Source organism: Carya illinoinensis, chromosome 5 (assembly GCF_018687715.1).
Source record: "Carya illinoinensis cultivar Pawnee chromosome 5, C.illinoinensisPawnee_v1, whole genome shotgun sequence".
Classification (NCBI taxonomy): domain Eukaryota; kingdom Viridiplantae; phylum Streptophyta; class Magnoliopsida; order Fagales; family Juglandaceae; genus Carya; species Carya illinoinensis.
The window spans coordinates 34,187,546-34,207,996 of NC_056756.1; the positions used below are offsets into that span (position 1 = coordinate 34,187,546).

Sequence of the window (20,451 nt, forward strand, 5' to 3'; positions counted from 1 at the left end):
GTCTATAATGTGTTTGTATAGGGGTATATGTGTCTCTTGGTTTTAGGGTATATATATATGCTTGTGTGTACACTGTGGATATAAGAAAGTGATTAATATTTTTCTCCCCACTTTTCTCTCCATTTTCGTTTACATGGTATCAGAGCCGATTCTCACGAATCCGAGCTCTGTGTGGGTTGAGAATATTTTTCAAGTGTAGCTCGTGTGGTGTTTGTGCTCGCCGGAGTGTTTCCGTGTGCTTTCCGTGTGGTTTTTGTGGTTGCCGGCGCCGTGTGGTGGTTGAAGTGTTTTCCGGCCAGGTTCCGGCATCATCTCGGGTACTGGACACTAGGGGTGAGCTCGCCGGCCGATTCTGTTGTCTCCAAGCTTGGTTGCCGTCGTCTCCAGCCGCCGGAAGAGGTTGCCGTCCGTCGATCCAGCTTCGTTTGGTTGCAGGTAAACTCGTATTCTAGTTCTGGAGTAGGAATACTCCTGAACCTGTATAGGGTTTTATTCCAGGTTGGAATAAAACGTGTTTGGTAACACGGATAGATTAAACCTATCCTCGGTTAGGATAGGCTTATCCGGCGCAGCCCAAACAAGCCAGACCCGACCCGAGGCCAACCCGGACCCGATCCGAGTCCGACCCGATCCGAGACAGTGCATACCGGCCTCGAACCGGATCCGATCCGAAACAGGCCGATTTCGGCCGATACAGAGCCGAAACAGGCCGATACCGGCCGAAACAGAGCCGATTTCGGCCGATACAGTCCGATTCCGGCGACTTTCAGACCGATACAGTCCGGTTCCGAACCGGTACAACGCTTTTTTGACCGGTTCAGACTTATTTCACTCAATACAGGCTCGGGATTTGGGTTTTTAATCTGGATTTCTACGTTTCCAGATTGTTTTTTTCCAGTTTTGGTCCACGTTTCATGATTTTTATGTGAAATCTTTGTTTCTAAGTGGACTGTTGTGATATATTGGTATATTTCCCATGGCAAATAAATTTGAGTCGATGTCACTTGCACCAAATATCAATATGCCTATGACTTCAGTGAAGTTAAATGGAAAGAATTACATGCTGTGGTCGAGATCCGTTGAAATGTTTTTGAAAGGCAAGGGTCTTCGCCGTACTCATCTGATTGATCCTATTCCTGCTTCGACTAGTCCTACATTTGCTCAATGGGAGTAGGAAGATGCTCAAATATTATCTCTGATGTTGACTAGTATTGAACCTAGTATCTGCTCGAGTTTAATACATTTTGACACTGCTCAAGAGGTGTGGGGGCATCTTAAACAGATGTATTCAGGTGCTGGAAACATAACTCGTATTTATGAGTTGTGTAAACAATTCTTCGTGTTGGAACAGAATGCTTTGGGCCTGGAAGAATATTATTCTCAAGTGATGGGCATATGTGAAGAACTCAAAGTGTATCAACCCGTCACTTCTGATGTTCCAAGTATGCTGAAACAACGAGAAGATTTTAATATTGTTCGCTTCCTGGTTGGCTTAAAACCGGAATATGAGTCAGTGCGGTCTCAGATTTTGGCAAGTCCACAGCTTCCGTCATTTCCTGATGTATTCTCTCGACTTCAACGAGCTACATTATCTTCTGATCAGAGTAACGAGAGATCTGCTTTAACTGCTTCCTATGTTGCTCCTGCTGGACGTGGAGGTCAGAGTGGAAGAGGTGCACGTGGGGGTGCACGTGGGGGAAGAGATAATCGCACTCGAGGTCGTGAATTTCGTAAGTGCACCCATTGTGGTCGCACTAATCACTCAGTGGATTATTGTTGGGATCTACATGGTAGACCATCTGGGTCTGCTAATCGGAATCTGCATGGTAGACCATCTGGGTCTGCTAATCAAGCCACTGTTCAAGATGATTCACAGCCAACGAGCTCCAACAGATCTTCAGATATGATCAGTATATCAAAGGAGGAGTATGAGCGGTTTTTGGGTCACACAGGGGCTTCATCTTCCACAGCTACTCTTACCCACTCAGGTATAGCATCTGCATGTCTTGTTTCACCCACTCAGGGTCCATGGATCATTGATTCAGGAGCTAACGAACATTTGACCGGTTTGTCTTCTGTCCTGTCTAAATTAAATACTGTACCATCTGTAAAAAGTGTCACTCTTGCTAATGGTTCTCTTGCTAAAGTTACAGGCATTGGATCCACTAAACTCACTGATTCCATATCCTTGTCATCTGTCCTACATGCTCCGAGTTTTCCTTTTAGTTTGTTGTCTATTAGTAGGATTACTCAAAGTTTACAATGTTCAGTGACCTTTTATCCCTCTTCATGTGTTTTTCAGGATCTCAAGACGGGGAACAAGATTGGTACGGGGCATGAAGCTGGTGGTCTGTATTATCTTGATGTTCAACAGTCACCCACTCGAGCTCTTACAACCCCCTCATCATCTGCTTTTGAATGGCACTGTCGCCTGGGTCATCCCTCTCTTTCTCTTTTGAAGTGTCAAATTAAGAACTTGGGGAGTGTGTCCCCCTTTTCTTGTGAAGCGTGTCAACTTAGTAAACACCATCGTGTGTCTTTTGTTCCTCGTATTGATAAACGTGCATCGAGTCCTTTTGAATTGGTTCACTCTGATATATGGGGACCAATCAACATTGAATCAAACAAGTTTCAATATTTTGTTACATTTGTTGATGACTACTCTCGTGTGACATGGTTGTTTTTGATAAAGGCCAGATCTGAACTTCTTTCCATATTTCAAATGTTTTGGAAACAAATTAAAACTCAGTTTAATAAAAAAGTTCAGATTTTGCGTTCTGATAATGGTAGGGAATATCTATCTGGTGCCTTTGCTACTTACCTAAGTGACAAAGGAATTGTTCATCAAACATCATGTTCATATACACCCCAACAGAATGGGGTGGCAGAACGCAAAAATCGGCATTTGTTAGATGTAACCCGAGCACTATTGCTACATATGCATGTTCCTAAACGGTTTTGGAGTGATGGTGTTCTTACTGCTTGTCATCTTATTAATCGTATGCCTTCATCTATTCTTAATGGTTCATCTCCCTTCTCCGTCTTGTTTCCGTCATCTTCACCTTTTTCTCTTCCACCAAAAATCTTTGGATGTGTTTGCTTTGTTCATAACCTTGGTCCAGGCTTTGATAAACTTGACCCCCGTTCTACCAAGTGTCTCTTTGTTGGTTATTCTCGGACTCAAAAAGGATATCGCTGCTATAGTCCTACTCTTAGACGCTATTTCACAAGTGCTGATGTTACCTTCTTTGAGTCCATACCTTTTTTTTCAAATACATCTTCAAGTGTTGAGTGTGACCCTCTACCATTACCTACCCTTACATTATCTCCCTCACAATCTCCCTCACAACCGCAGGTTTACTCACGTCGCTCGCGGCCGCCGGCTCCCATGCCTCAACCAGTCGTGCCTCCATCTTCAGATCTTGAGTTGTCTCAACCAATCGTGCCTCCATCTTCAGATCTTGAGTTGCCCCAACCAGTCGTGCCTCCATCTTCAGATCTTGAGTTACCCAGTACTTCAGACTCTCTACCTATTGCTCTTCGCAAAGGTAGTCGTTCTTGTGTTACTCAACATCCTATTAGTCAATTTGTCTCATATCATGCCTTATCTCCTTCATTCTCATGTTTTACATCTCAAGTTTCAAAACTCTCTATTCCTAAGACACTTCAGGATGCATTATCTGATCCGGGATGGAGGACAGCTATGGAAAGTGAAATGGATGCTCTTCATCATAATGGCACATGGGATCTTGTTCCACTACCACCTAGTAAACAACCTGTTGGCTGTAAATGGGTATACACTATCAAATTTCATCCTAATGGTTCTGTGGAACGTCTGAAAGCCCGCCTGGTTGCAAAGGGCTATACTCAAACCTATGGCATTGACTACGAAGAGACATTCTCTCCAGTTGCCAAAATATCTTCTGTCCGAGTGCTAATCTCTCTTGCTGCTAATTTAGACTGGCCCTTATTTCAGCTGGATGTAAAAAATGCATTCCTCCATGGCGACTTGCATGAGGAAGTTTATATGGAGCAACCACCTGGGTTTGTTGCTCAGGGGGAGTATCGAGGTACTGTATGCAGGTTGAAAAAGGCATTATACGGCTTGAAACAATCTCCTCGAGCATGGTTTGGAAGGTTCTCTGATGCTGTATTGAACTTTGGTCTTCACAGATGCCAAACAGACCACTCGGTATTTCACTTGCATAGTGATGCAGGTCACATTTTGTTGGTTGTATACGTGGATGATATTGTAATCACTGGGAGTGACTCTGCTGGAATTATTAGACTAAAGCAATTTTTACATGATCAATTTCAGACGAAAGACTTGGGCAAACTTAGGTATTTCCTTGGAATTGAAGTCAGTAGATCTAAAGAGGGCATCAACCTATCTCAGAGGAAATATGTACTCGATCTGTTAGAAGAAACCGGCATGTTGGGTGCACGACCTATTGACACCCCTATGGATCCCAATCGTAAATTCTTGAAAGAAGAAGGGGAGCTGTTTAGAGATCCAGGTATGTATCAAAGACTTGTTGGGAAATTGAACTATCTTACCATCACTAGACCAGACATCTCTTATGCAGTGAGTGTACTGAGTCAGTTTTTACAAACGCCTAGGATCTCACATTGGGATGCTGTGGTTCATATTCTTCGTTATCTCAAGCGAGCACCTGGTCTTGGAATATTATATCGACCAAATGGACATCTTAGAGTTGAAGCATTTTCAGATGCTGATTGGGCAGGATCTCCTTCAGATAGAAGATCTACTACTGGATATTGTACCTTTGTAGGAGGTAACTTGGTTACATGGAAGAGTAAGAAACAAACAGTAGTAGCTCGTTCTAGTGCGGAAGCGGAATACAGGGCAATGGCACATACTACTAGTGAGCTGACATGGTTACAACACTTTCTTCAAGAGATTGGGTTTCCAGCTCCTATCCCTCTCCAGCTATTTTGTGATAATCAAGCTGCACTGCATATTGCCTCTAACCCGGTATTTCATGAGAGGACTAAACATATAGAGATTGATTGTCACTTCATTCGAGATAAGATACTAAGTGGTGACATTGCTACGCCTTTTGTGAAGTCCGCAGATCAACTCGCAGATGTGTTTACTAAATCTTTGTGTTGGAGTCGTTTAAAACCTATTTGTTTCAAACTGGGTTTATATGATGTATATGCCCCAGTTTGAGGGGGAGTGTTAGAATATATTGTCTATAATGTGTTTGTATAGGGGTATATGTGTCTCTTGGTTTTAGGGTATATATATATGCTTGTGTGTACACTGTGGATATAAGAAAGTGATTAATATTTTTCTCCCCACTTTTCTCTCCATTTTCGTTTACATGGACAAACGATATCAACCTTCCAACTTCGAAGTAATGACCTAATACGAAGTCGCTTGTTGGAGTCATTGATCCCCCTCACATTCCAAGAGAGAATTTTAGGCTTCATGGGAAAAATAGGTGCCCTCCCTTTCAATCTATCCCTTCGAACACTTCCCTCTTTAATATCATAATTAAAGGAACATTTTAATCTTCTTAATTCCCTTTCCTTCTTAGAAGTTGACTTCAAGGCCGAGGGGTGTCCAGATTCGATAGCAACAAGAAGTGTCTTAAATTGCTTTTCAAATCCATCACAAGATAATCCCACACAAGCCTGTAATTCCTCAACCTTCTTTAGTACCCAATCAGAAGCAATATTGGGATGGAGATTGAGGCAGAAGAGTGCCCATAGGGATCGGACCACCCACATCCTCATCAAAGTAGTCTCTCACAAAGAACCATTTGTAAATTAGACTCATCCTCATCCCCTCCAAGCGAGACATCCTACTACACTACTTCGGAAATAGAATAATCCGAATTTGAAACCCTATTGTCCAACTTAGATTTCTGAGAAACCTCAACAGGAAAAATAGGCTTAAGAAATAGAGGTATAGACTCCAAAAGATTGAAACCCTTAGCAAACTGGACTAGAGATAGTAACGGGCTTAAATCCCCTCCATTCTCCTCCTCCCTGCTGTCATTCCAAGGCACAAATTCCCCCTTTTCCACTTCCGGCAAGATTTCCGATTCTGATACACGTACACCACCTGGCGATGTCGTTTTTGCCAGTTTCATTGATGTTGAGGCAAGAATCGATGCTGACGTGTTTGAGCAAGAGACCTAAACCGGTACGTCCGAGACAAAACTGGCATGAGATTTTACCTCCAAACCTGTTTTGGGCTTTTATTCAAGCCCAACCCATCCACCTTATTTTTGCCTTTCGTTCCCTCAACCTTCATTGATCCCACCCTAGAGCCCAGCCTACTAGTAGCTACTGACTTCTACTTATCCCTAGAGCCCACCTTAAATCCTTCAGAGCCCATAGAACCTAGGCCAATCGCCACGCAATGCAACATAAACTCAACTTTTTCCTTCATGTCCAATCAGGCACTTTGCATGGACATTAAAGAGAACCCCTCTCTAGCCCCTGATGAACCACCTTTGGAAAACCAACTATCACCCTTGTGAGCATGATTCAAATGCAATCCTGGCTGCACCACCTCCTTACTTGCCACTCCACGAGCCTCTCGCCGACCCTCCAAGCAACCAATCACCTCCATACGCGAAGGCGCCTTCTTTAGAACCTCCACAAAAGATCCCTTACTTCCCGCAATAGAGGAAGAGACCTTCATGGGTGCTCTGCTTTTCACACCCGAAACAAACGAGAAATTGACAACCTCTCTTGCCGATTATGCGAACCTCCTTCAACCCTTGCCCTTTGAGCCTTCTGGAATAGCAATGAAACCACACCACATTTCTTGCCCATATTCCGACAACGTCATGTACCGGCCAAACCTCTTGTGGCATCTCTGAACCACCAACACATGATTCCCCTTTCTGTGAGGTTTGTAAAACTCTGAGGAGCCAATAGACCCTCCACAAGCTCCCACCGCAGATGCCAACCAGTCCATAGAAGAGATGTCAAGAGAAATGAACTTAGACACCCTATGACTACTCTCAGTAATCCTCCACCATTGGTCATTTTCACACTGGAAGCCGAAGAGCTTTTGGTCGATAAGAATCTTCCAACACAAACCCATCATAAAATACCATAACCAAAACAACCCGACACGCTTAAGAATAGTGGAAGGGGATTTCCGACGAGAAGCATCGAGAAATCAGGGTTTTACATGAAGACCACATCTTATATGTATATGAAGGAAATATTTTCTTAACAGATTTTTTTTTTTTTGTGTTAGTGATGGAAAATTTTATTGCAGAATGCAAAAGGCAATAGCCCAAATGCTCTCCAGATTATCTGCTCTTTCTTCACATAAAACACAAATCAGCCATTATGATATGATGTTTTCCTAAGGCTATTCATGGTTAGGCAGTGGCAGATCTAGGAATTTGTTTCTGGTGGGATGAGAAAATATTATGAATATATCAAATTAGAGATATATTATGAATGTTAATATCAGTAAAAGATAATATTTTTCCCTCTTTAAGAAAAACTTTTAACGTGTTCCAAGTTAACAAGGAAAAATATTGAAGGACACTCAAGTAAAAATGGAGAAAATTCGTACAAAGTAGAAGAGGAGAACAAAGGAAGGTTTGAACATGAATCAATTATGACAAACTTTTCTTTTCAATTATGACAAACAAAAAGAAAAGTTTGAATTTAACTCAGAAAATAAAAACTACATATTAAAATTTCTATTTATTTATACAGAAAGTTTACTTATAAAAAAAAATTTATTTATACAGAAAGTTTTAGAAATCTTTTGGGGGTAAAATTTTAACTTTTTTGAGAAAACTCATTTTCATAAAATTTGGGGTCAGGTTATGAATACTATTAGAAACTTAAATGCATTTTATTCTTAAATTTTTCTGAAATTATAAATTAAGGATAAAAAAATTGGGGTTTCTTTTTGGGGGGGGGGGGTTAAAATTTTAAAATCCTGATCTTTGCTAAGGAAGCAGACCAAACTGGAAAGGTTAATCTTAGAGGTGATTTATGGCTAACATTTCTACAAGAAAAAGAGTAGAGTGCATGAAGTAATTTATAATCTACATCACCCAAACATAATCTAGCAGACTACATGACATTGAGAAATTCTATGAAGGCATCAAGTTTCTAGCCATGAGCCACTCTGAAAAAACTAACATTCCATTGGAGAAGTCCAATAAATCAGCAGTTGAAGGCTTATGCGCACCTGCAATATTATATACTTATGAGAAAGCTTCCTCAAGGGCCCTTTCTTCACACTAGAAGTCATGCCAAATTGAATTCTCCAGCCATCACCTACCATCCTCTTTACCTAATATACACAGTTAATTTTATTTCCTTTTACATAAACAAACATGCAAAATTTGAGAAATTTAATTATAATCTTGATGATTTTGGTGTTAAATCATCGTTTTTCCCATGAGTTTAAACTGGTGGGAAGAAGCCTGGATGAAGCCTGGATGTTTATTTTTTATTTTTTATTTTTTTTTTGGGGGGGGGGGGGGGGGGGGGGGGGGGGGGGTTGGGTGGGTGCATATAATGCTAAGATCGTATATATGTTTCTAATAATTGATTGACGACTAAATCATTAAGTTATCGTACAAAACATGTCTTGTGTGGTACCATCCAAGTCCAAAAATTATAATATAACTCAAAAATATAAAAAATACTAATATAACTGTAGGTTATATTAGTCCCTAAGAAGGCGGGGGCTATGGAGGTTTCGGACTTCAGACCAATAAGTCTTGTGGGCAGCGTGTACAAGATACTTGCAAAGGTTCTTGCCAATAGGTTGAGTACGGTAATGGAAAAGATCATTTCTAAATCTCAAAATGCCTTTGTGAAGGGGAGGCAAATTTTAGACTCGGTTCTTATAGCAAATGAGTGTTTGGACAGCAGAATCAAGTCCGGAATCCCAGGTATTTTGTGTAAACTTGATATGGAGAAGGCGTACGACCACGTGAATTGGGATTTTTTGGTGTATATGTTTGTTAGAAGTGGGTTTGGGGCAAGATGGAGGCAGTGGATAAGACACTGTGTATCAACGGCGCGTTTCTCGGTCTTGGTTAACGGGGATCCAGTGGGATTCTTTAATAGCTCGCGGGGGTTACGGCAAGGAGATCCATTATCCCCTCTCTTATTTGTTCTGATTATGGAGGCACTAAGCAGAATGGTGTCAGCGGCGGTAGGGGGTGGATTTTTCTCAGGTTTTAATGTGGGGGGCAATCATGGTTCCATCATTATTTCTCATCTCTTGTTTGCAGATGATACCTTATTATTTTGTGAGGCAACGGCAGGTCATATAGAATCCCTGAAGGCTATTTTGCTATGCTTTGAAGCCGTGTCCGGGTTGAAGATCAATCTTGCTAAAACGGAGATGGTTGCAGTGGGAGAAGTAAATAATATCAGGGGGCTAGCTAACATCTTGGGTTGTGTGGTCTCTTCCTTGCCTTTGAAATATCTGGGCCTTCCGCTGGGGGCTTCTTTCAAAGCAAAATCTATTTGGGAAGGGGTGCTGGAAAAATTCGAACGTAGACTGGCTGGGTGGAAAAAGGTATACTTATCAAAAGGGGGACGAATAACCTTGATTAAAAGTACGCTATCTAACCTTCCTACATACTTTTTATCCTTATTCCCACTCCCTGCTAGCATTGCACAGAGATTGGAGAAACTTCAGAGAGATTTCCTATGGGGTGGGATAGGAGAAGAGTTCAAGTATCATTTGGTGGGATGGGATAAGATTTGTACTCCGTTGAGAGATGGTGGGTTGGGGATTAGGGATGTAAGGGCCTTTAATATGGCATTGTTGGGTAAATGGTTGTGGCGGTATAATTGTGAGAGGGAAGCTTTATGGAAAGGAGTGATTGACATAAAGTATGGTAGTGAATGTGGGGGTTGGTGTTCTAAAGAGGGAAGGGGGACTTATGGTGTGGGGCTTTGGAAGTATATAAGGAAGGGGTGGGAGTCCTTCTCTTGCAATACCCGGTTATGTTTAGGGGATGGTAGTAGGATCAGTTTTTGGATGGATAGGTGGGTGGGTGATCTGGTTCTAAAGGATGCCTATCCCACAATCTTTGCTATTGCACGGGAGAAAGCAGCTGTGGTGGCTGATTTGAGGGTGATCTTTCAAGACACACAGGAGTGGAATATTAGTCTTACCAGGGATGCAAATGATTGGGAAGTAAATGACTTGCTGGAGTTTATGAATTTACTGTACAGCTTGCCCATAGCTGCCACAACTGAAGATGTGATGGTTTGGAGGCCGAATAGAAAGGGGAAATTCTTGGTACGTTCCTTCTATGAAGCCAATACCATGCAACAAAGGCCTAAGTTTCCGTGGAAGAATATTTGGAGAAGCAAAGCACCAACTAAGGCTGCATTTTTTGTATGGACAGCAGCACTAGGGAAGATCTTGACCATTGACAATCTTAGAAGACGTGGCCTTATTATTGTGGACTGGTGCTGTTTGTGTAGAAACAATGGAGAGACAGTGGACCACATACTCCTACACTGTAAGTTCGCAAGTGAGATATGGAACTACTTCTTCAACAGAATGGGAATAGCATGGGTAATGCCAGGTCGGGTGGTGGAGCTTTTAGCAAGCTGGCGAGGAATCTCCGGGACTCCGCAAATTGCATCTTTGTGGAGGATGGCTCCAATTTGTATTTTTTGGTGTATTTGGAATGAAAGAAATGAGAGACTTTTCGAGGATCATGAACGTTCCTCGGAAGAGTTTCGGAGTTTCTTATGGAAGACTTTATTTCTGTGGGCCATGGCTTTAGACTTTAATGGCCTAAGCTTCCATGATTTTCTTGCTTCTGTCTCTAGTTCCTAAATAGGTGTATGCTCATGTATACCTCCAGTGTACCTGGGCTATGCCCATCTTTATCTTAATAAAGCTCTCTATTACCTATCAAAAAAACTGTAGGTTATACAGTAGAAAAAAAATATTAATTATGCTAAATGCACTTAGCATTCCTTTAATAACTTAAAGCCATGAGCTGCTGAAAAAAATAAAATAATCAGATAATGGAAAAAATATAGCAAACATTCAAATTCAATTAACCAGATATATAGAGATATAATATAGTAAATTTTTGTGTGATATGTTTATAAAGTTAAGGTTTTGGAAATTGAAGGCACATGAGTGTGAAATTTTGAGAGATTAGAAATGGTGTGAGTTTGAAAGAAGGAAAATGCTGATAGACAAAAAAGGGAAAAAAACAACATTGGTACCACTAGGAGGGCTTCAAAGCAGTCAATACTTTTAAACTACAAAAGTTTTCACAAAAATTGTTAATATATTTCTGAAGAAAAAACAGTAAGCATCGCTTTTATTTTCACTTCTGCAATATATGGTTGCATGGATGCACTGTCTGTGTGTGGTGCATCCCTATTTATTAACTTAGGAAAATGTTTTCCTTCATTAGTTTTCCTTTCCCCCACTTTCTGCATTTTGGGGTTTATTTCATATGCATGGTTTTCATTTTCGAAATATTGGGGTAAGGGTAAGGGGGGAGGGGTGGCGGGGCCCCCCTGTAAATTCCTCATTGGGAAGAAGTATTTTAGTTATTTATGTATATTCTGGCAATTCCTCTTATGTGTGGACCAAACTTTTCCTTAATAAGTACAGTTCACATGAATATTTAATTGAGATTAGGTTGAAAAGTGGAGTTGGGGTTTAACTCAAAACCTTTTGTTCTGATATCATAGTAAATCACCACTCGTGCTTACTTCATAGAAAGAGGTGAATTTATTATCTAAATATATTCTAACTTTTTGTTGGTCCAATAATGAGTTAAAAAGAAACAGGATACGGACTAAAAGGGATTGAAATGTTCTCAAATTTTCCTAATTTTCACTTGTATCATCTATAGACCTATCAAAAGAAAATTTGTCCTACTTTTCAACCACAATCATTGCCCTTTTGTAGCCATCTGTAATATCTGATGCTCACTGATTCTAATACTAGTCAGCAAGTTCACACATGAGCTTTTGGTTCTGTTTCTGCTCTAGATAACCATAATCTCTTGAATATAATAGGGAAGTCCAAATTCTGCTTGGGAAAAATATTTTAATGCATGAAAAGTCTCTAAATTTTAAACATGGGAATTCAGGTAGAACAGAGGTTGTAATATTGCAAAACCAGATGCAAATATAGATTCACATGTTTGTCATGTAGCTTGTATATATATTCTGTGAAATATAGCAGAAGATTCATATAGAGTAATTGGTTTGGTTACCAATTAAGCATAACGAACTAGCCTTTGGGTTTAGTTACCAATTAAGCATAACATACTAGCCTTTTTGAGACTCATACAGACTCATATACACGTTGGACATGTATTGAGCTTGATTTGATACAATTTTTTTTTTTTTAATAAGTATATTAGAAAATTTCTTGTATGTGATATTTGATTCTCCGCAGATATTTTTGAATATTTTAAATTCTTTAATTTTTCAGTGAATATTAAGCTAAAATTTCCAGTTCTATTTTTTTTCCTCCTTTTGGTCACCTTTTTGGGAAAATTTATTATTACTTAAAAAATTTCATACCACTTCAGGCGTCCTGGTGGAGATCGGATATATGGGGTTTTCGATCATCAGCTACCAGCTGCTTTAAAGAAGCTCCCCTTTGACCGCCATCTCTCTTTGAGAAATGTCCAAAAAATTGTTTCTGAGGCTGATGGTTATCAGCCCCATTTGATTGCTCCAGAACAAGGATACAGAAGACTCATTGATGGATCTATCAGCTACTTTAAAGGCCCAGCTGAAGCCTCTGTGGATGCTGTAATGTTCTATATTTTACTTTATTCTAATTGATGATGTTTTTTTGGCATGTGTGTTTCTGCTAAAGATTTATCATAGGAAAGGGTGACAATGTCATAATGTTCATCTAATGCGATAGTTTCCCCCCCTTCCCTGTTATATACTCTTTAGACAAGTCTACAATAAGATAACTCGGATTGTGTGAATGTTGTTTTATTGTGTGGATGGTAAAGTAGCGCACCACGTGAGGGCTGTGCAAAAGAAAAGAATATTTTCTTCTCTCTCTTTCATTTAGCTCTTTTATTGGTGCATGTCTCTTGTATAAGAATTTTGAAAGAAGCAGTCATATGTTATTGCAGAATAAGAGTTTTTGAGCATCTTAGTTCCTTCATAAAAAATCTTTATTCAGATCTGCACTCAAGTTAATATTGATCTGTTAAATTTTACTTCTGTGAATAGTACGTTGAGCAGCAGCTCATACAGCCTGTGAAATGAAGTGGGTAAGATCTGTTTTGCAACACTGCTCTTAGTGTAGTGGTGGGGGAGAAAAGGCTGATATTAGGACCTTTTCAACATTTTTATCATATGTTAAAAGAGTTGGGTCTCTTGTATATTTCCTTTGTATTAAGGCTATGCCTTGGATTTTTGTAATAAAATCTTCTTTTACTTATTGAAAAAAAAAAGTAAAAGGAGTTGGGATCTATTTGTGAATTAGAGACCTGAGTTGGAGCAAAAGATAATATTTCTTAATTCGGACTGCATAAAAGATATTAAGTATTGAAGATATTAATTTGCAGCAACCATCCATCACAGATTTTAGTGGCTTCTTTAGACAGTTTAATCCATTATTTGGGTGATAATAGACTATCAAGACAGCTTTTGTTTTGATTGCAGTAATGCTCTTTATGAGAGAGAATTCTTAGTTAAATCCCCATCATTAATTTTTTCCCCTGTTATTTCCACAGGTGCACTTTGTTTTGAAAGAACTAGTGAGGAAATCAATAGCCGAAACGGAGGTAAGAAATTCTGTGATTAGTAATTTTTTCCGAAATTCCAGTAGAGTTTATGTAACTGTAATCTTTTAAATGCTCTGCTCTGATCTTTATATGGCTAACAGTTGTCATATTTCTGCCTAAGACCATTCTTGACTTCACTCTTTATACTCTACTTCTGTTCCGATCAGATAGAAACTAGCATAAATATAAAAGAGGAATATGGAATGTATTGTCAGTTCATTAGTTTGAAAGTTACTTTAGCATGCCGGTCATCTCATGGTGTCAAGTTGGTCTAACTATCAAATCTGGCCATACTACTTGATAGACATTGAAGTATCCTTTACCTATATAGATATTTTACCTTCTTTAGCTACAGGATTATGCATTAAGAATAGAATTTTCTGTGGTCTCTGGAAAGATGTAGCCATTTAGTATATGGCTTCATGAGTTTTCCTTTCTGATGAACATGACAGCTGAAAGATGAAAAGGGAAACGGAATAGTAAAAAATCACTTTGTGGTGGTAGCTATAATATGACCCTGATTGTCAGTGGAATAATGACGTTGGACAGGAGCTTGAGGGAACTTAGCGTTGTATGGGGGTTTTGTGGGAAAGGCTGGACAAAACTTCGGCATTTAGGGTTTCAATTAGGCTAAGGAAAGGAGCAGTTTGAAGTTGGCACAAAGGGGATTAATAAGGTTTTCAGTTGGCTGTCAAGGCTATGAATAGTAACAAGAGAACAGTATTTTTGTAACGGGAGTTAACTGTTTTAATGGCTAGAAGGCTGAAAGAAGAAAGCTGGAGAAAACGGGGTGTATAGTGTTAATAGGATGGTGTGTTTCAATGTAAAGGACTTTACCAAAACGGTGTGTTTTATGTAGAGAAGAAGGATAGAGGGTGTGTTTTATTCTTTGTTTGCTGCGTTTTACATATTCTTGTAACGGTGCGTTTTGATTCTTGTAATTAGCACTTTTTACGAGTATATAAATGGGAAAGTGTTCACTGTTCATCATCTTTGGACTGTGAAGGATTTCAGTGGAGGCTTTTGAGAATTCCTCGAAAATTCTCTCCAAGATTTGCCATTTGAATCTTGGTTCCATACTTGTATTGTTGAGTCATTTGTTCAAGTTCTTTTCTTTCATTTTTTCCATTCTTTCATGGGTCGAGTCACTGAAGTTTGAAGGCAAACCATGACAATTTCGGCCTCAAAGTATTTGATGGATAAGTGGGTCTTGGGTTTCTCAATCTTTATTTTAAGGAAAGCGAGGGATTGCAACTCAGATCTGAGTTTGGTAAAAATTTATTGAAATTGGTAAAAAATCAAATGGAAAATAGGGAGAAGAAAAAGAGAGAGGATCCAGAAATCACAACTAATTTTCCCAAGTATCTCACTTGTGTTTTCTTGGCATCATACCTTAAAGAAGGATTGCATCACACAAAACCTAAGAGCATAATCACTGCACGATTCTCCTAAAATATATTTGCTAATTTTCACTATAATAGGTAGAAGCTTTTTTATATGTTATTTCTAGTCCTTTTCACCAGAGACTGGGGTTTCAAACTAAAAATAATCAAAATATCTTCTAAACCAAGTAGAAACTACTGAAACAAAACAAAACAAAAACAATAACATAAAAGAAGACTCATGGGCCTCTAGTACAGCACAGTTCATAAAATCTAGCAATTACTATATTACTGCTACTTAATATAAAACTGATTAAAACTGAAAGAAAATATTAAATAATACTAGTACAGCAGCTCCAAACCTAAGAAAATTAATATCACTCATTAGTAGAGTAGCCTAGGAAGGGTGAAAATTAGGTCCCATATTAAAACTAGATCATATTTCGAATTGTTTTTGAGCTTGTTTTTCCAAGAGCTTTTTGCTGGCTTCATGGAACAAAAGGTTGTTTTTGTAGTTTGTAGGGGTAATATTCTAAAGAAATTTTCTATCTAACTCAACATTTGTTACAATATTTTCTGTTACTCCACCATAGCATTGAGCTTATAAGTATGGCAGCAACTGTAGAACTGTGTAGTGCCAATATGGCAGTGGGATGATAATTTTAGTGAAAGTAGTGTTGAGTACCACAAATGACGGGCATGATCTGGATTATTTGAAAATGTTATATTTGTATTTACATTTTTAGTAGTCACTTGTCCATATTGCATTTTTTTTAAAATGAAAGATCTTCCTAATTCACAAGCGATGATGTTAGTGGTTGCTTTCTACATATATGATACAGTTATTGGAGGGTTGGATCTCTCAATTTACTGTGGTGTCTTTCTTGGGTATCATCAGCCCCAAAACAGAGTGCAAGCAATCTATATATTTATTGAAACATTAATTAAATGACTAAATTTTTCTCTTCCCATCAGCTTAATTTTTGGAGTGTTTTATTATCATACATTGCAGTAATCTTAAATTCAGGTCTCAGGCCCTGAATTTACACCTTTTCTTTTTTTTTTTTTTTTTTTTTAAAAAAAAAAACATATTCCACATGTAGAGTTCACTTTCTAAGGGAGAGTCTGGCACCTGCCTGAGGGGGAGTTTATTTATATGATTATATTGACTCCTCTTCTTAAGCTTTTGAGACAATTGTGGTCTAAAAATATTCTTGCATGGGTCTATAGCATTTTTCCTGAACATATTTTCTTCTTTTGGATACTATTTTTATGGAACCCTCAAAACCTACTCAAACATCTTAACTCACTACTATTCACAGATAAACTCAGATCATCTAAGATACTCTTAGTATCCAAATGGAGTCTTAATGTATATGCATGTCTGTCTTTAACTAGCCTCGTAAGATGAGTTTATGACCAACACATGCAAGAAATGACGGAGCCTTGAAGGTGCTTGTGAGAAATCAATGGGAGAGTTCATGATTTTTTCCTCAAAATTCATTATGGCTACTTATATTTTTGCATCTGTCCCTAGTTTTCAGAACTTTCTTCATTTTCCTTCTCTTATGTTTAGGTGAATGTCTTGTATGCTTTCTGTATACTTGGTTGCACCTGTTTTTGAGTTTGAATAAAACTATGGTAATACAAAAAAGTTTATGCATTTCTATGTTATGGGAAATGCAGGAATTGAAACGATTCCCATCACTTCAGTCTGACATAGCAGCTGCTGCCACAGAATCATTGGAAAAATTTCGAGATGAAAGTCGGAAAACAGTTCTGCGACTTGTGGATATGGAATCTAGCTATCTGACTGTGGAATTTTTCCGGAAGATTCATCTTGAACCAGAGAAAAACTCAAACCCATCAGGCCCAAATATGGACCGTTATGCAGACAATCATTTCAGGAAGATTGGTTAGTTATTTTCTGCTTATTTTTAATCCACATAAAGATCCTCTTTAGGTGGTTTGGTTTGTTTCCTTATATTTCAGATACAAGAGTTGTGAATCTAAACTTTGAAGCACATAAATATATTCTCAAGATGCAAGTTGTAAGTGCTGAATATACCATCCAATTTGATACAGGTTCAAATGTCAATGCTTACATTAACATGGTTTGTGATACACTGAAGAATTCAATTCCCAAGGCTGTGGTCTATTGTCAAGTTCGAGAGGCCAAGAGATCACTGCTCAACCAGTTTTATGCACACGTTGGAAGGAGGGAGGTAAGGTTTTCAAATCCTTACGTGCCTTGTCCTTAAATCCTCCACCTCTCTCCTTAGAAGATACATCTATTGAATGAACTTTCGTGAGGGTATATTCCCAAGATATTGGAAAAATAAACGAGAAAGTTATAACGAACAATTTGAACTCGATTTTAATATATTCTAATAGGTTTATTCTTGATCTAAAAAAATATCCATAAGGTTTGGCAAAATCTTTACATGGATAGTGAACATCCTTGGAAGTTAGTTCTCTTCTCTCCACTCTTCCCCTTACCAAGTTTTGTTTATACATGGCCCAATTTATCACAATTTCCACCACCAAGCATCTTCATTTCCCTTCTATAGAAAAAAAATCCCATTATTTGCTGATTCTTCATCGAATCATATAGATTGATCTAGCAATGATAGAATTTCTATTCCGTTCATTGAATATTTAGCATCTTTTTTATATAAGCATGTTTATTCATCTTTACAAAATTTGAACTTCTGGAACTTATTTCTTAATGTGTGTTCCCAATCGAATTCTTTTGGGAAAAAAATAAATGTCGATATAACATATGTTTATACCATCCTCTAGTTTGTCCAGGTTTCCTTGTAGTATATTTTATTTAAAATTTGTTTCAGCAAGAAAATGGGACTGAATAAAATATTCAGACATGAAGTAAAAACACTATGAACAGAAATTAGACTTCGCAGTTTGCTTAGACATTCTGGGAGAGATTATTCTATTCCTGGAAGTGCAAAACCAGCAGGTATATGGTGCATTGATTATTCTGGTTTGCTAAAGCGGTAGTCTAAATTTGATAAATCAAACTATTACTCCCGAAAGCTTAGTTAAGGCATTTGAAGGGTTGGCATGGTCAGTTGTCGTTTCCTAGTGTTCCAAAGGAAGTAAAAATAGGCATCGCTGGACATATGAAAAGTTGACAATATTGTGCTGTGATGTATGTTCAGAAGGAGCAGCTGGGTGCGATGTTGGACGAAGACCCTGCACTAATGGAAAGGAGAACAGCCATAGCTAAGAGGCTTGAACTGTACAAATCGGCCAGAGATGAGATTGACTCCGTGGCCTGGAAATAATTGCATACTACACAAGACGGGACACCCTGTTTTAACAATCATTGCATATTCTTTTTGTACACTAGAAATAATGGTAGTCTACATCAGTTTGATTTGGTTTTCCGCCCCCCTCTTATCGTTTCCTTTGTCAGCATCATTATATAAGTTGATTGAAGTTTTAGAAGTTTCTCAACTCTCATTTTTAAAAGATCATTACCAATATCTATGATATATACTCCTAATCATGTCTGTGTGCAACGTAGTAATCATGGTTTTTTCTTCTTTCTATATTGGATTGGAGTTTATATTGGGCCCTGGGATTGTAATTGGTTGGTGGGTACTTTGTGCTTTTTTTTTTCTCAAAATGATATGTTTGGTTCCTTTCACTTTCACAAGAGTACAATTCACAAACTAACATGGGTTATTGTGTTATATTATATTGTTAAGTATTTTTTGTCTCTTTAATTATGAAGGATATCTAGTCATAAATTTTTGAACTATATTGATAAGGTCCTAACGTAACGCACCCAGGTAGAAGAAGGACATGGAAGGAAATTAAAGAATTTCTCTTATTAAAGAATTTCTCTTACTTTTTGCTTGCTATTACTATGTTCCCTAGCCAGTATACATATTGTCAGACTCCCGTAATGCATTTCCCTTCTATGGTCCTTGGCCTGGGCTAAAATAAGCTAAAAGCATTAAATTAATTATCCGACATTGCAATTTGTCCAGTCTTTTGGTACCATCATTTATTAGTCGTGGCCATTACGTAAGTTCATACATTAAAACATTCATTCTTTCAATCATTTCATTTCATTCTTTCCTTTCATTCATTTCATGCATCAGTTCATTTTGTAAAACATCTTTTCATATCATTATACATAAAACCTCATCTTTCTTTCCATGGAACATACATATAATATATATTACGTATAGCATCCAATAACACGCATATAACTATTCTTTGGGATGCGTAAAAAGGGACTGCTAAAGAAGGCTAGGACATACGTATACTTAAAACTTATACCTTTTTGATAAGTTACTTAAAACTTATACCTCAGCATAGATTTATAAAACATTTTCATTCTAAGAAAACATTTCAGTTCTTTTCTTTTCTTAGAAGAATATTTTCGTAAAAGTATTTATAAAACATTTATTTTCATTTTCATACTTTTAGAAAACTCTAAAAAGAGTATGAACGTGATACTTACTTGGACTCCATGCTAAACACATTTTATCCAGTTTGTTCATGTGCATGTCAGATGGCAACCTACATACATTCGTAACCTTGCGACATTTCTTCTATTTAAAAGAATGCTATACACAAACTTGCTTAATAAAATTATCCTTAACTCTTAATCCATTCTCTTCCATGACCTTAACCTCTCAATTGATCCTTTACTTAGACTTCCTCCACTAAGACTAGTCATCATCCAATAATCTCTTTTAACCATTTACTAGCATGTTTCTTCATGACATCTCTATTTGTACGAACTTACACCTCTAGGTAATCCAAATATTTCTTCACCTCACTTACATGTTATTATTTTGAAGTATAATCATTTTCATTAATCTTAGGCCTAGACTATAAACCTAGAAACCCAACCTCATCTTCTAATTAACAAAGTGAGCTTCCATGCTTCACTTTAAATCTCCAACCATTTATTCTTAGATCTACAACTTAGTCCCAACTCACCTTAAAATCCAACTGAAGTCACAATATCAATTTTTAAATAACATCATTTCCCCGCACACAATCCAATACACATCAATTCTAAGTCCCAATTCATTTCCTCACACCTAAACGCAAGACACAAGTCATCCAAGCATATCAATACAATCAACCCAATCGTATAAATATCATACACCTTTATCATCTAAGATCAATATATAATTCAATTAAAACACTCATTTATGTTTACAAGCTCCTCCATACTCAATACCCAAAGCAATGAACCCAATATCAAACTTAAAATCTATCCATACCATTTACACATCTACACC

At 38.1% G+C, this 20,451-nt stretch overlaps 1 protein-coding gene across 1 annotated transcript in view; it reads left to right on the forward strand.

Annotated features, from left to right (window-relative positions):
- Window positions 1-18,692, forward strand: part of LOC122310949 (phragmoplastin DRP1C) — a 37,756-nt gene extending 19,064 nt beyond the window's left edge. Inside the window, exons 12-16 of the mRNA XM_043125231.1 lie at window positions 12,561-12,786; window positions 13,731-13,781; window positions 16,850-17,078; window positions 17,249-17,388; window positions 18,343-18,692. Of these exons, the coding sequence (XP_042981165.1) occupies window positions 12,561-12,786; window positions 13,731-13,781; window positions 16,850-17,078; window positions 17,249-17,388; window positions 18,343-18,468 (772 nt within the window). The 3' untranslated portion in view covers window positions 18,469-18,692. The remainder of the gene's footprint in view (window positions 1-12,560; window positions 12,787-13,730; window positions 13,782-16,849; window positions 17,079-17,248; window positions 17,389-18,342) is intronic.
- Window positions 18,693-20,451: the final 1,759 nt, after the last annotated feature.